This window comes from Scyliorhinus torazame, chromosome 13, assembly GCF_047496885.1.
Source record: "Scyliorhinus torazame isolate Kashiwa2021f chromosome 13, sScyTor2.1, whole genome shotgun sequence".
Classification (NCBI taxonomy): domain Eukaryota; kingdom Metazoa; phylum Chordata; class Chondrichthyes; order Carcharhiniformes; family Scyliorhinidae; genus Scyliorhinus; species Scyliorhinus torazame.
Window position 1 is genome coordinate 216,120,224 of NC_092719.1, and position 16,465 is coordinate 216,136,688.

Here is a 16,465-nt window from a genome sequence, read left to right on the forward strand (position 1 = left end):
AGACCCACATTGAGCACTGTGTCCAGTCCCACTCAGACCCACATTGAGCACTGTGTCCAGTCCCACTCAGAGCCACAGTGAGCACTGTGTCCAGTCCCACTCAGAGCCACAGTGAGCACTGTGTCCAGTCCCCTCAGAGCCACATTGAGCACTGTGTCCAGTCCCACTCAGACTTACATTGTGCACTGTGCCCAGTCCCGCTCAGACCCACAGTGAGCACTGTGTCCAGTCCCGCCCAGACCCACAGTGAGCACTGTGTCCAGTCCCGCTCAGACCCACATTGAGCACTGTGTCCAGTCCCGATCAGACCCACATTGAGCACTGTGTCCAGTCCCGCTAGACCCACATTGAGCACTGTGTCCAGTCCCGCCCAGACCCACATTGAGCACTGTGTCCAGTCCCACTCAGACCCACATTGAGGACTGTGCCAAGTCAGACTTAGACCCACATTGAGCACTGTGTCCAGTCCCGCTCAGACCCACATTGAGCACTGTGTCCAGTCCCGCTCAGAGCCACAGTGAGCACTGTGTCCAGTCCCGCTCAGACCCACATTGTGCACTGTGTCCAGTCCCGCTCAGACCCACATTGTGCACTGTGTCCAGTCCCGCTCAGACCTACATTGTGCACTGTGTCCAGTCCCGCTCAGACCCACATTGAGCACTGTGTCCAGTCCCGCCCAGAGCCACAGTGAGCACTGTGCCCAGACCCGCTCAGACCCACATTGAGCACTGTGCCCAGTCCCGCTCAGACCCACATTGAGCACTGTGCCCAGTCCCGCTCAGACCCACATTGAGCACTGTGCCCAGTCCCCTCAGACCCACATTGAGCACTGTGCCCAGTCCCCTCAGACCCACATTGAGCACTGTGTCCAGTCCCACTCAGAGCCACAGTGAGCACTGTGTCCAGTCCCGTTCAGACCCACATTGAGCACTGTGTCCAGTCCCACTCAGACCCACATTGAGCACTGTGTCCAGTCCCCTCAGAGCCACAGTGAGCACTGTGTCCAGTCCCGCTCAGAGCCACATTGAGCACTGTGCCCAGTCCCGCTCAGACCCACATTGAGCACTGTGCCCAGTCCCGCTCAGACCCACATTGAGCACTGTGTCCAGTCCCCTCAGAGCCACAGTGAGCACTGTGTCCAGTCCCGCTCAGACCCACATTGAGCACTGTGTCCAGTCCCGCTCAGACCCACATTGAGCACTGTGCCCAGTCCCACTCAGACCCACATTGAGCACTGTGTCCAGTCCCACTCAGACCCACATTGAGCACTGTGCCCAGTCCCGCTCAGACCCACATTGAGCACTGTGCCCAGTCCCACTCAGACCCACATTGAGCACTGTGCCCAGTCCCGTTCAGACCCACATTGAGCACTGTGTCCAGTCCCACTCAGACCCACATTGAGCACTGTGTCCAGTCCTGCTCAGACCCACATTGAGCACTGTGTCCAGTCCCGCTAGACCCACATTGAGCACTGTGTCCAGTCCCGCTCAGACCCACATTGAGCACTGTGTCCAGTCCTGCTCAGACCCACATTGAGCACTGTCCCCAGTCCCGCTCAGACCCACATTGAGCACTGTGTCCAGTCCCACTCAGACCCACATTGAGCACTGTGTCCAGTCCCACTCAGACCCACATTGTGCACTGTGTCCAGTCCCACTCAGACCCACATTGAGCACTGTGCCCAGTTCCGCTCAGACCCACATTGAGCACTGTGTCCAGTCCTGCTCAGACCTACATTGAGCACTGTGTCCAGTCCCCTCAGACCCACATTGTGCACTGTGTCCAGTCCCGCTCAGACCCTCATTGAGCACTGTGTCCAGTCCCGCTCAGACCCACATTGAGCACTGTGTCTAGTCCCACTCAGACCCACTTTGAGCACTGTGTCCAGTCCCGCTCAGACCCACATTGAGCACTGTGTCCAGTCCCGCTCAGACTCACATTGAGCACTGTGCCCAGTCCCGCTCAGACCCACATTGAGCACTGTGTCTAGTCCCGCTCAGACCCACATTGAGCACTGTGTCCAGTCCTGCTCAGACCTTCATTGAGCACTGTTTCCAGTCCTGCTCAGACCCACATTGTGCACTCTGTCCAGTCCCGCTCAGACCCACATTGTGCACTGTGCCCAGTTCCGCTCAGACCACATTGAGCACTGTGTCCAGTCCCGCTCAGACCCTCAGTGAGCACTGTGTCCAGTCCCGCTCAGACCCACATTGAGCACTGTGTCCAGTCCCGCTCAGAGCCACAATGAGCACTGTGTCCAGTCCCACTCAGACCCACATTGTGCACTGTGCCCAGTCCCGCTCAGAGCCACATTGAGCACTGTGCCCAGTCCTGCTCAGACCCACATTGAGCACTGTGTCCAGTCCCACTCAGACCCACATTGAGCACTGTGTCCCATCCCACTCAGACCCACATTGTGCACTGTGTCCATTCCCGCTCAGAGCCACATTGATCACTGTGTCCAGTCCTGCTCAGACCCTCATTGAGCACTGTGTCCAGTCCCGCTCAGACCCACATTGAGCACTGTGCCCAGTCCCGCTCAGAGCCACATTGAGCACTGTGCCCAGTCCTGCTCAGACCCACATTGAGCACTGTGTCCAGTCCCACTCAGACCCACATTGAGCACTGTGTCCAGTCCCGCTCAGACCCACATTGTGCACTGTGTCCAGTCCTGCTCAGACCCACATTGTGCACTCTGTCCAGTCCCGCTCAGACCCACATTGTGCACTGTGTCCAGTCCCACTCTGACCCACATTGAGCACAGTGTCCAGTCCCGCTCAGACCCACATTGAGCACTGTGCCCAGTTCGGCTCAGGCCACATTGAGCACTGTGTCCAGTCCCGCTCAGACCCACAGTGAGCACTGTGTCCAGTCCCACTCTGACCCACATTGAGCACAGTGTCCAGTCCCGCTCAGACCCACATTGAGCACTGTGTCCAGTTCCGCTCAGACCACATTGAGCACTGTGTCCAGTCCCGCTCAGACCGACATTGTGCACTGTGCCCAGTTCGGCTCAGGCCACATTGAGCACTGTGTCCAGTCCCGCTCAGACCCTCATTGAGCACTGTGTCCAGTCCAGCTCAGATCCTCAGTGAGCACTGTGTCCAGTCCCACTCAGACCCACATTGAGCACTGTGTCCAGTCCCACTCAGACCCACATTGAGCACTGTGTCCAGTCCCACTCAGACCTACATTGAGCACTGTGTCCAGTCCCACTCAGACCTACATTGAGCACTGTGTCCAGTCCTGCTCAGACCCACATTGTGCACTCTGTCCAGTCCCGCTCAGACCCACATTGTGCACTGTGCCCAGTTCGGCTCAGGCCACATTGAGCACTGTGTCCAGTCCCGCTCAGACCCTCATTGAGCACTGTGTCCAGTCCCGCTCAGATCCTCAGTGAGCACTGTGTCCAGTCCCACTCAGACCCACATTGAGCACTGTGTCCAGTCCCACTCAGACCCACATTGAGCACTGTGCCCAGTTCCGCTCAGACCCACATTGAGCACTGTGCCCAGTCCCGCTCAGACCCACATTGATCACTGTGCCCAGTCCCGCTCAGACCCACATTGATCACTGTGCCCAGTCCCGCTCAGACCCACATTGAGCACTGTGTCCAGTCCCGCTCAGACCCACATTGAGCACTGTGTCCAGTCCTGCTCAGACCAGATTGAGCACTGTGTCCAGTCCCGCTCAGACCCACATTGAGCACTGTGTCCAGTCCTACTCAGACCCTCATTGAGCACTGTGCCCAGTCCCGCTCAGACCCACATTGATCACTGTGCCCAGTCCCGCTCAGACCCACATTGAGCACTGTGTCCAGTCCCGCTCAGACCCACATTGAGCACTGTGTCCAGTCCTACTCAGACCCTCATTGAGCACTGTGCCCAGTCCCGCTCAGACCACATTGAGCACTGTGCCCAGTCCCGCTCAGACCCACATTGAGCACTGTGTCCAGTCCCGCTCAGACCCACATTGATCACTGTGTCCAGTCCCGCTCAGACCCACATTGAGCACTGTGCCCAGTCCCGCTCAGACCCATATTGAGCACTGTGCCCAGTCCCGCTCAGACCCACATTGAGCCCTGTGCCCAGTCCCGCTCAGACCCACATTGAGCACTGTGTCCTTTCATTACCATGAGCAATGTTTCTGGATTATCTTGCTAATTTCCCTTTATGATCTCGAAAAATTCTATTGTTTATATTCTTGAGACTTATGGACCATTTGTATATTCTGTCTGCTCTAACTCCTCTAGTCTCACTCTAATATGCATTCCCGGGATCTAACCAAGGCGTGGGTATTAACCCCCTCGCCTTGGAGATCTCGGGAAAGCGCCGCTCTCTGCTGATGCCTGCAAAAGGGGACCAGACGAAATGGCATTTTGGAGGTCTCCCAGGGGATTGGAGGCCCCCAGGTACTTACCCTCTGGGCAGGGTGGCAGCCTGGCATTGCTGGTGCCATTTAAAAATGGCGTTTCAATCTCTGCCCACACTGAGGATTGGGGCGACGAAGTTCCTCAGTGCAGGAAGCGGGGCTAAGTGGAGCCGTGGCCATGTGTTCCCCGCTGAGGCCCCGGTCTGCCCGAATGCCCATTCGGTGACGTGATGTTTCTTGCCGCTCCGAGCGCCGGGAAATACCCAGCTAATCACATGTGCTCTGGGAATCTGTTCTCACAGGTCAATGGTGGCCTACGTAAGAGCAAGACATTGTTTATAACAACACCAGAAAATACTGATCAATCTCAGCAGGTCTGACAGCATCTGTGGAGAGAGAAGGGAGCTAACGTTTCGAGTCTGGATGAGTCTTGACAAGGCACGAATGAGAAATTCACTTAATGCCATTCTCTCGCCTTCTCCCTGCAACTCTTAGTCAGTGATAAATGTACTAAGGAGTTCAGAGTTCTTTACCCGGAGAGTGGTGGGAATGCAGCAGGTGCTGGTGAATGGAGTAGTCGCGATGATGGGTATAAATACGTCTAAGGGGAAGCTACATAAGTAGAATAGTCGGATATGTTGATAAATCAGAGGCTCATTTGGAACACAAACACCATCATGGACCAAATGACCTGGTTCCGTGCTCTAGATTCTATGTAACAAAATATTCTGAATTCTGAGCATGCTCAATGATCCATCAATAGATAGGAGCCCGCCAAGAGTTGACGACTGGGGGGTGGGAGGGTGCGGTAATGGCGGTTTTGTTTTGAGAGTTTGGCCAGCAGCTTGTGGGCTCTGCCAGACGCCTTTGTTGTTTGTCCCCACTGTTGACACGCACCTTCAGGTCGCGTCGCAACAGAGGAGCAGAGCATAAAAGAAAGGACCCACAGGCACCTCCGACAGGCCTTACCTGTTTAGTTACTGCTGCGGGTATTTTGCCTACATGGATTAGGTCTGTCGCCAGCTCAGGCTGTGGAGGGGAGGGGGGCGGTGGAGGCTGCATTGTTACAAGATGAGCCGAGCGATTGCTAGCAGTCGCGTTGCCAGTGACTTTTATCTCCCTGTGGCGATGGGAAGAGCGGAAAGCTCAGCTCAGCGCCTCGTATCTAAACTGAGTCAGGCACCACACAAAAGCAAGAATCCAAATAACCTGCAGGCTGGCTGACAGCGTGTCAAAACACAAGTGGATTTCAACTGCACTGCTTTGGGAGGAAGAAAGTAAAGTGTTTCAATTATCTTAGTACAGTTCCTGATCCTGGTCTCCGAATTGTATAGCAGGGAGGGAGGCCATTCAGCCCCTGTTGGTTCAGCACCCAGCAGCCTTTACTCAACTGCACCCCTGGAGGCTGAGTGTGGAACACCATTTATGCATGGCGAGTGTCCTTGCAGAGATAATGCTTTGGAGCATGATTGGAAGATAGGGAGAGTTGAGTACAGATTTATACAGTGCAGGAAAATCCATGAGACTGTGCATTCTGAAACTAAAATATAAACCTTCGGCTATTGCCTCTCTTCTTCCGTCAGGATGATGAACGTCATATGGAGAAATAGCGATATGAATATCCTTCAAAAGAAACAATGCTTGGCCTTCTTAATCATGCAGCTTTTAGGAGAATCAAAATGTTATTGATGGTTTTGAGTGGCTGCTGAACACGCAGCCCAGGGCTAATGGAAAAGAGGGAAGAGAAAATGTTCCATTCATGTAATGCCTCGTCACAGCTGCCTGTTGCAAACATTCGGATAATGTTATGTCGGGAAAGACAGCAACCATTGCGTGCACAGTAAGATCCCAAGACTACAATGAGAAGAAGGTTCATTTATCTTTTTTTGATGATGGTCGTTAAAGGAAGACCCGGGAGCGACCCATTCAATGCCAGAGGATCTTTGACATCCAGCAGGACAGTTAGCCAGAACCTCACTTTGCCTCATCCGAAAGCTGGCACCTTCAACGCTGCACCAGTCTCTCAGTACTGCACCAAATTGTCAGCTTGGGTTATTTGCCCAGATCGCTGGAGCAGGGTCTGAACCCACAACTTTCTAACTTCGAGGTGCAAATGCAGACCTCTGAGCTGCGTTCCATTTCAGAGATTTATAAAAATATGGTCTCCAGATGTGGGTGGCATTGATATTTGTTACTCACCCGTGTTTGCCCCTTGAGAAGGAGCTGATGGGTCTTCCCTTTGAACCACTGCAGACCGGGTGTCACCGTAAGGCTGATAGTGAGGGAGCTCCAGGACTTTGACCCAGCGACAGTGCAGGAATGCCTGATGTGTGTCCAAGCTGGGATGTCACCTGACCTAGAGGAGACCGTGGCCGGACGGTAATGCACCCATGGCAAAGGTCACGGACGAGGTGCAGTCAAAATAGCCTTGATGTGTTGCTGCAATGCATCCCTTATGTCTCGCACTGCATCTACAGTGCGAATTGCCTTCTAGAAAATGTCTGAAGTTATCAACACTAGGATAACCAATGCTAAAACATAATGTTCAGTAAACCCCATCCTGATTGCACACTAATATAATAACAATAATCTTTTGTTGTCACAAGTACGAAGTTACTGTAAAAAGCACCAGTAAAATTATCACAAATTCCTTGAGAAATTGAATGTCTTGTGTTTAAATCAACCCAGCTCCTTCCCTTGTTGATGTCAACCCTCAGTCCATAAAGGGTTAAATCAGTCTAATGTTGTAAATATTAGCAGCTGTAAATATAAATCCCATCGTTGGTGATGGAAATTAATGCAGAGATGCACAGAAATATCCCCCAGTTTCTGCCTGCATAATTCATGGATCTTGTCTAATGCAATCGGGGACACTTTAACCTGTTTTCCTGATTTCTCCTGGAGTGAAATGGAGTATATTTTCCGTAACCAGAGAAATCCACCGAGGTAGATAGATGAAGCCAAGATTAGGTGGAATACTGTCTGCCGTGGTTCTTACATGCATAGGGGCCTGTGATGGAGCCGCTGTAATCTTCAGACCTCTTGGCACCAGGGCCTTTGATGGCGTTCATTCCCTGTGGGTCAGACCTACGATGCCAGCCCATCCTATCACAATCTTTTTTTAGTCATGAGGGCAAAAGTGGTTATCTGATTTGGTGGTTTGAGATAAAGCGTGACTCCACATATTCCGAATACCTGGACAGGGCCTGGTCTGCCTGCATACGTGCTCTCTCCTGTGTGTCAGCTCCTCCTTGAAGCAAAGGCTTGGCTAATGCTACATTGTCCCAGCCTCAGTCAGTACCTGTTAGAATGCGAGCGATGCCACAATGTCTGTGAGCTGAATTCCACAACAATATCTCAACAATGTTTGAATCCCTTTTTAACCCCTTCATTACCTGATTGCTTTGACTATTATTTGGGGGGGGGGGGGAAGCTTTCCTTTACACACGGGTACTTTATAAGTTTAGTCACTGCTGTAAAACAGAAAACCACAGCAGCCAATTTGCACACAGAAAGATCCCACAATCAGAACATGTAATAATGCCCAGACCACCTGTTTTTTAGTGATGTAGATTGAGGGATAACTATTGTACAGGATTCTGAGGCAGAACACCTCTGCTTTTTAGTGTCAAAGGGGCGGCACGGTGGCGTAGTGGTTAGCACTGCGGCCTCACGGCGCCAAGGTCCCAGGTTCGATCCCGGCTCTGGGTCACTGTCCGTGTGGAGTTTGCACATTCTCCCCATGTTTGCGTGGGTTTCGCCCCCACAGCCCAAAGATGTGCAGGGTAGGTGGATTGGCCACGCTAAATTGCCCCTTAATTGGGAAAAAATGAATTGGGTACTCTAAATTTTTTTTTTTTTTAAAAGATAGTGTCAAAGGATTTTTAAAAAAACATCTGAGCGGATAGACAGGGGGAGGATTTTTCTCTGATCTCTGATTTACAAAAAAGAACCCCTGCCCACATTCATGGTGAACCCCCACGCACAGGGAACCACCCCCCACGCAGATAAGGGGAAGCCCCCCATGGAGCTCCCCTGAAGGCCCCTCACTCCAGCACTGCTCCCAGTGGCATCATGTCAGCGAAGGGATGGGGGGAGAGACCCCAATGTAGGGGAGGGATATAGCTGGAAAGCCCTTTACCTATATTATATTTAAATAAGGTTCTCGACCTTTCTGGGCAGGAACCTTGTTATTTCACCTGGGGGTTGTGGGGGGGGAAGGGGTGGATAATCTGGAAGCGAGATCTCACCGTCGAGATTTGGCGGCACGGTAGCCCAGTGGTTATCACTGCTGCTTCACAGCACCAGGGTCCCAGGTTCGATTCCCGGCTGGGTCACTGTCTGTGCGGAGTCTGCACATCCTCCCCGTGTGTGTGTGGGTTTCCTCCCACAGTCCAAAGATGTGCAGGTTAGGTGGATTGGCCATGATAAATTGCCCTTAGTGTCCAAAATTGCCCTTAGTGATGGGTGGGGTTACTTGGTTATGTGGATAGGGTGGAGGTGTTGTCCTTGGGTAGGGTGCTCTTTCCTAAGAGCCAGTGCAGACTCGATGGGCCGAATGGCCTCCTTCTGCACTGTAAATTCTATGAAATCCTGACTCTTCGCATTTAGCTTGAGTTTTACTCTGCCCAGCTATAACCTCCTTAATGACTGATTCTAACACTTTCCCCAGGATAGACATCAAGTTAACTGGCCGATAGTTTCCCATTTACTGACTCCCTCATTTGTTGAATGAAGGGGTTATATTTGCTACTTTCCATTTTGATGGAAACTTTCCAGAGTCTCATGAATTTTGTAAAATTAACACTAACGTATCTATACCCCATTGGCCATCTCTGTTAAGGTCCGAGGATGATGTCCATCAGAACTCCGAGACTTGTCAGCTGCAGCTCAAGCTTGTCAACCTGCCTCCCATCCATTGACTCCATCTACACCTCCCGCTGCCTGGGGAAAGCGGGCAGCATAATCAAAGATCCCTCCCACCCGGCCTACTCACTCTTCCAACTTATTCCATCGGGCAGGAGATACAGAAGTCTGAGAACACGCACAAACAGACTCAAAAACAGCTTCTTCCCCACTGTCACCAGACTCCTAAATGACCCTCTTATGGACTGACCTCATTAACAGTACACCCTGTATGCTTCATCCGATGCCAGTGCTTATGTAGTTACATTGTATATGTTGTGTTGCCCTATTATGTATTTTCTTTTATTCCCTTTTCTAACCATGTACTTAATGATCTGTTGAGCTGCTCGCAGAAAAATACTTTTCACTGTACCTCGGTACACGTGACAAACAAATCCAATCCAATCCAACCTATTCACATGGTTCGTCCAAGAAACCATTCTCGTGCATTCTGTCTACACCCTCTCTCTAATACCTTTACATCCTTCCTAAAGTGTAGTGCCCAGAACCTGACACACTGCTGCAGCTGAGATTGAACCAGAGGCAGAAGAGTTGTTGACACATCGAGTTATGATCTGCAAGGAATTCCCTGAGAATTCCTTGGAAGCAGATTCAACAGGAACTTTCACAAGGGAATTGGATAAATACTTGAAAATGAAAATGTCCTCAATCTTTTCATCTCCAAAGAGCTGCAACTTGTCCAGTCTCTCCACATGACTGATGCTCTTCATACCTGGTAGCATTTTGGTTATCACGTTCGGAGGTGTCCACCGGGTTTATCATTCTGGAGTTTTACTTGGTCCTGAACTCAAGTAGCTGGTGAGAGGAGTATCGGAGCGCTGCGTCAGAATCTCCAGAAAGTGTCCTTCCAACACAAGTCCCCCTGTGCTCACTGACCTGCATTAATTCCTGCTCAAGCAATGCCTCGATTTTAAAATTCTCAACCTGTTTCCAAACCCCTCCGTGGTCTCTCTATCTCTGTAATCTGAGCAGCCCCACAACCCTCGAAGACATAGGGGCTGTTTTACTTCTCACCTCTTGACCATCCGCCATTTTAATCACTCTACCATTAGCAGTCGTGCCTTCAGCTGCTCAGGACCAAAACTCTGGAACTACCTCTTTTTTTTTTTTTTAGAAATTGAGAGTACCCAATTATTTTTTTCCTATTAGGGGCAATTTAGCGTGGCCAATCCACCTACCCTGCACATCTATGGGTTGTGGGGGGTGAAACCCACACAGACACGGGGAGAATGTGCAAACTCCACACGGACAGTGACCCAGGGCCAGGATTCGAACCCGGGTCCTCAGCGCCATAGGCAGCAATGCTAACCACTGCGCCACCGTGCTGCCCTGGAACTACCTCTCTTAAATCTCACATCTCCTCCTCAAAACCCAACTTTATGCCCAAGCTTTTGGTCATCTGATGTAATATCATCTCATCGGTGTCAAATCTGACTTTATAGCTTGTCTGAGGAGCACCTTGGGCTTTGTTAAAGATGCTGTATAGAGACTGTCATGATATGCAAACATGCACATAATGAAATACAGACAGACAGCTAATGAACACAGAGAACAGGACATGACCAATGAACAGGCAGGACACTCAGAGTTGGGATCTCACTATAAAAGGCACGAGGCACTCACACACCACCTCTTTCCACTGATGAACATCTACAAAGTGAGTCAGGGTGTATATACAGTATCACACCTCCAGCACGTGGCTAAGAGCTAGTCTGGTTCAGTCAGACAGAGTAACCACACTTAGGTTAGCAGAGAGTCGAACTCATAGAGAACTGTGCTACTGGTTCAATAAATCAGATTGAACTAACTTCAAGGTCTGGAGTATCTTTTGGGTCAAAGCTGCATCCAGTTGCAGCCAGTGTTATACCAGAGGACATAACACATCAGAGACAGGTTCTTGTTGTAAAGTGCTTTAAAATTCCTTCTAACTCTCATGTGCCCACAGACGGACTAACCCCAGAAACCAAGCTGCAACTTACAACATCAAGCAAGAAAAAATCGAAAGGAGGGAAAGGCGATTCGACAAAAGCGGATGATGGGAAGAGTGAAACGCATCCCATAATTATCACCTTGGCCTTTAAAAGATATTTATTTGATCCACAGAAGAAAATGATACAGTCTTAAAAGCATTGTGAAGGAAAGGGATGCAGAGATGGGAGAGAGATTTTTTTTTTTAATCCTTCTATGTCTCATTATTCTGGGGGGGGGGGGGGGGGGGGGGGGGTTGTGGTTTCTGAAGGAATAAAATCGAAATTACCTTTTGATTGCTGAAAGATCTATTCTGTTTTAATTTTTTTTCTAATGAGATGAGCTTTTTCACCCGAAAGTAATAACGGGGTGTAAGGTCTCTCTTCCATCACCTCAGTTAATGTTCCCGCAGCGCACATCCGCAGTTGACATCGTAAAAGCTAGAGGTGGAATGGAAATAGAAAATGCTGGAAACTCACAGCAGGTCAGGCAGCATCCGAGGAGGGAGTAAAACAGAGTTAACTTTTCAGGTCATGACCTTTTATCGGAGGTGGATAAAGTTAGAGGTTTTTAAGCCGGTTTAGAGGGAGGATGGGATAGAATGGGGGGCGAAGCAATCAACAAGATTGGGATGTGGGAACGATTAAATGATAAAAAGAGATGATGGTGCAGGATAAAAGGAAGTGGTAATTGGATCAAGAAAATAAACACAGTATGACTTTGGAGGTGTACGGACGCAGCACCATTGTCATAAGCACCTACTGTCTATAAAATGGAAGCAGAGGTTATGATCAGAAATTACTGACCGCAATGTTGATTCTGGAAGGCACCAAAGATGAAATCCTCGGGTTTACATTGAGCTTCGTTAGAACAGTCACAGGAAGCTGAGGAGAGTGACGTCAGAGCGGGAACCTTCACTGCTCGTAGCCATTGTGGGCCATGGAAATTGGTTGTGACACCCACTCAGTTTCTGGAAAGTGTCATCAGCAACATAACATTTTCAATGTAGCCTATATCAAACTACCTTTCTGTTTCAGATATTCTTGGTGGATTCCAGTGATTCCTCTTTGTATCGCAGATCTTCAACATTTTACTACATTTTATTTTTCATCTCCTATCCCCTTGTTGGTTTGAGGTTTAGGCTGTGCAGCACCAATGAAAATTTGACACTGAGCTGCATTAAATATGGCCTGTTTAAAGAGGTAGATTTTGAGGAGCATCTTCGAGGAGGAGTGAGAGAGAGAGGTGTAGGGAGGGGACGGCTGAGGACGTAAGATGTAGGCGTGGCCGCCAATGGTGGGGGGGGATTAAAGGGAGGATGCTAAAGAGGCCAGAATTGGAGAAACGCAGAGAATCCGGAGGCTTGTGGAGGTTACATTGATAGGGAGGGACACGACACTGGAGAGATTTGAAAACGAGGACGAGAATTTTTAATTTGAGGTGTTGCCAAACCCGGGTACAGGATAAATGCAGGGTCAGAACCAGTTCTCCTTCAGGGAGCTTTGCTCCAGTCCATTCCAGAATTTGGTTGACCCAGTTCCACAGGTTTACATCTCGGCTCTGGTGTTACTGTGAAGTGTACCACACCAATGCCCTTACGTAGTATAAATGCAACCAGACTGCATCCAGTCCAATTATAGATCAGTTTCTGATTCAGAAAGTATCTCAACTCTCCTTCAGGGCGACAGTATATTTTGAGCGGATAATTTACCTGGGCTGGATCACGTTTACACTGAGATCTGGTCAGCACTGTGCGTGAAATGTATGTTATACTGTATATGTCAATGGATGTAAATCTTCATATGATTCACAGTTTTGTTGTGATTGAATGTACAAATTTTTAAATAATATTAACAGTTGACATGCATTGAATTGTCCCCAGGGCCAGTGGGTGTTACAATATGTTATATGTCTGAACAAATCCCTTCTCTTGTTAATTCTTTACAATCACTCTTGCCACAACCTCAGCAGGGAGTTCTACTCAAATGTTCACTGTGCATATTTATACCTAATGGGCTGTAACCACAGATTGATGGTTAGTTTATATTATTGTTCTGTGATGTTCCACTGTACAGACCTTTTGATGCACTCACCCTGTCTCAATAAACCTTTCTCCCAATGACTTTTCCATCTACCCTATCCAGCAATTGCTAAGCCTTCACCAGCTCTCCCCAATGTTTCAAAGTGCAGCCAGCACTGGGGGTCCTTCCGATTGCCTCTCGTCTCTGTCCATTCCGCAATACTGTCTTTCCGCAGCTCCATCTGACATTCCAAACCCACACTGTGTCATTATCTCATCCTGCCCAGGGGTTACCATCCCCCTCGCTCCCCCCCACCACCACCCCCGCCCCCGAGCTCACTGTCCCATTCCCACCAAAACCATCCCATTCTCCCTGAGCTCACTCTCATCCCCCAGGGCTCACAACCCCCCAAGCTCACTAACCCCCGAGCTCTCTGCCCCATTCCCCCCCCCCCCCCCGAGCTCTCTGCCCCATCCCCCCCCCGAACTCACTGCTCCATTCCCCCCTCCGAGCTCTCTGCCCCTTACCCCTGAGATCATTCCCCTGAGTTCGCTGCCCCATCTTCTCCACCTACAGTTAACAAATGTTTACTATATGAACATCCCCAAAACTGCCATTTGAGACCGAGTTTGAGACCCCTGCAGACTGTTGTATTTTAACCACTGGATTAGGTTTTTAAATTTCCTTTCTGGTTTGAGGTTTGTTTTGTCAGACAGGAGACGGCCTGAAGGCGCTTGTGGATTTCTCTCACACACTGTCATCCAGTGTCATTAGATCACTGTTCCTACCAAAGAAATGAAATGAAAATCGCTTATTGTCACAAGTAGGCTTTAAATGAAGTTACTGTGAAAAGCCCCTAGTCGCCACATTCCGGCGCCTGTTCGGGGAGGCTGCTACGGGAATTGAACCGTGCTGCTGGCCTGCCTTGGTCTGCTTTAAAAGGCAGCGATTTAGCCCAGTGTGCTAAACCAACCCATGTTCACTGAGGCCAGAGTTTCAAAGTGATAGAACTGCACTGATTTATAGAAAAATGCAAAATTTCTAACTGATAGAAGCAGTCTGAATTTCTGCTTGTAATTAGCAATAATATAAAAGCAAATTAATATCAAACATGATGCTGGACAAATAAAGGAAACTGCAAAATCTCTTAAAAAGAAGTTTGACATTGTTATTTATTCTCTAATGTTGAATCCCATTTTCATGATCGCTTGACCAGACACACTGCAGCTGTGAAGACAGCTCATTGTTTAATCACCTGCTGCACACACAGGACCTTATTGCTGCTTTATTATCTGTGGATTTTGCTTTTGCCCAAATGGCAGACAGCACGGGCCGTGTTTGCTGCTGCCTCAAGCGGAAAATGATCATTGGAAGAATTTGAGACTGACAATCCTTCTCCACCAATCACCAACCCTCCCAACTATCCGCCCCAGCTCCATTGGAATGTTCCTGGTCCAGTTATCTAAACGCCCAGATTAATGATCTGGCAATGAATTCAAATCCCACCACGGTTCTGGGGAAATTCAATTCAATCGATTAAATCAATGACAAGTCAGAATGCAGGAGGGAGATAGAGAACCTAGTGGAGTGGTGCAGCGACAACAATCTCTCCCTCAATGCCAGCAAAACTAAAGAGCTGGTCATTGACTTCCGGAAGCAAAGTACTGTACACACCCCTGTCAGCATCAACGGGACCGAGGTGGAGATGGTTAGCAGTTTCAAATTCCTAGGGGTGCACATCTCCAAAAATTTGTCCTGGTCCACCCACGTCGATGCTACCACCAAGAAAGCACACCAGCGCCTATTTCCTCAGGAAACTAAGGAAATTCAGCATGTCTACAGTAACTCTTACCAACTTTTACAGGTGCGCCATAGAAAGCATCCTATCTGGCTGCATCACAGCCTGGTATGGCAACTGCTCAGCCCAGGACCGCAAGAAACTTCAGAGAGTTGTGAACACCGCCCAGTCCATCACACAAACCTGCCTCCCATCCATTGATTCTGTCTACACCTCCCGCTGCCTGGGGAAAGCGGGCAGCATAATCGAAGACCCCTCCCACCCGGCTTACTCACTCTTCCAACTTCTTCCATCGGGCAGGAGATACAGAAGTCTGAGAACACGCACAAACAGACTCAAAAACAGCTTCTTCCCCACTGTCACTAGACTCCTAAATGACCCTCTTATGGACTGACCTGATTAACACTACACTCCTGCATGCTCCACCCCATGCCGGTGTCTATGTATTTACATTGTGGACCTTGTGATGCCCTATTATGCATTTTCTTTTTATTTTATTTTATTTTCATGTACTTAATGATCTGTTGAGCTGCTCACAGAAAAATACTTTTCACTGTACCTCGGTACACGGTGAAGATAAACAAATCCAATCCAATCCAATCTGGAATATGAAGCTAGTCTCAGTATGGCGACTATGAAACTACCAAACTGTCATAAAAACATTTTAAGTTAAGGAAATCTGCCATCCTTACCCGGTCTGGCTTACATGTGACTCCAGACCCATAACAATGTGGTTGATTCTTATCTGCTGTCTGAAATTGCCTAGCAAGCCACTCAAACTGCCAAGGAACAGTCTAATGAGACTAAAACCAAATGGAACACCCATCGTGAACCAAGTTAATGGGCAAGAGGGAGGCACTCACTGCCCAGTTGAACCTGTAAAGTCATTCTTATTACCGTCTGGGCTTAATGCCAAAATTGATTGGGAGTGCTGCCCCAGAGGCTAGTCGAGCAACAACCTGAGATTGTCATTCTCCTTTACACCCAATGTGCCAGACACAAACCTCACCATCCCTGAGAATGTCCTGACCCACTGACAGGATATACTGACCAGAAGTGGTGGTCAGTGGGAGTTACTCTGGGAGTCCTCAACATTGACTCCAAACTCCACAAAGGGTATGCTTTTCTAATTGGAGGGCTGTGACCAGTGGTGTTCCACAGGGATCAGTGAACAAACAAAGAACAAAGAAATGTACAGCACAGGAACAGGCCCTTCGGCCCTCCAAGCCCGTGCCGACCATGCTGCCCGACTAAACTATAATCTTCTACACTTCCTGGGTCCGTAACCCTCTATTCCCATCCTATTTATGTATTTGTCAAGATGCCCCTTAAATGTCACTATCGTCCCTGCTTCCACCACCTCCTCCGGCAGCGAGTTCCA

At 49.3% G+C, this 16,465-nt stretch overlaps 1 protein-coding gene across 2 annotated transcripts in view; it reads left to right on the top strand.

The window, feature by feature from the left end:
- Nucleotides 1–14,443, top strand: part of eefsec (eukaryotic elongation factor, selenocysteine-tRNA-specific) — a 509,605-nt gene extending 495,162 nt beyond the window's left edge. For both annotated transcript variants that reach the window (XM_072473058.1, XM_072473060.1), the window contains exon 7: nt 11,243–14,443. In XM_072473058.1, the coding sequence (XP_072329159.1) occupies nt 11,243–11,421 (179 nt within the window). In that variant the 3' untranslated portion in view covers nt 11,422–14,443. The remainder of the gene's footprint in view (nt 1–11,242) is intronic.
- The last annotated feature ends 2,022 nt before the right edge of the window (nt 14,444–16,465 follow it).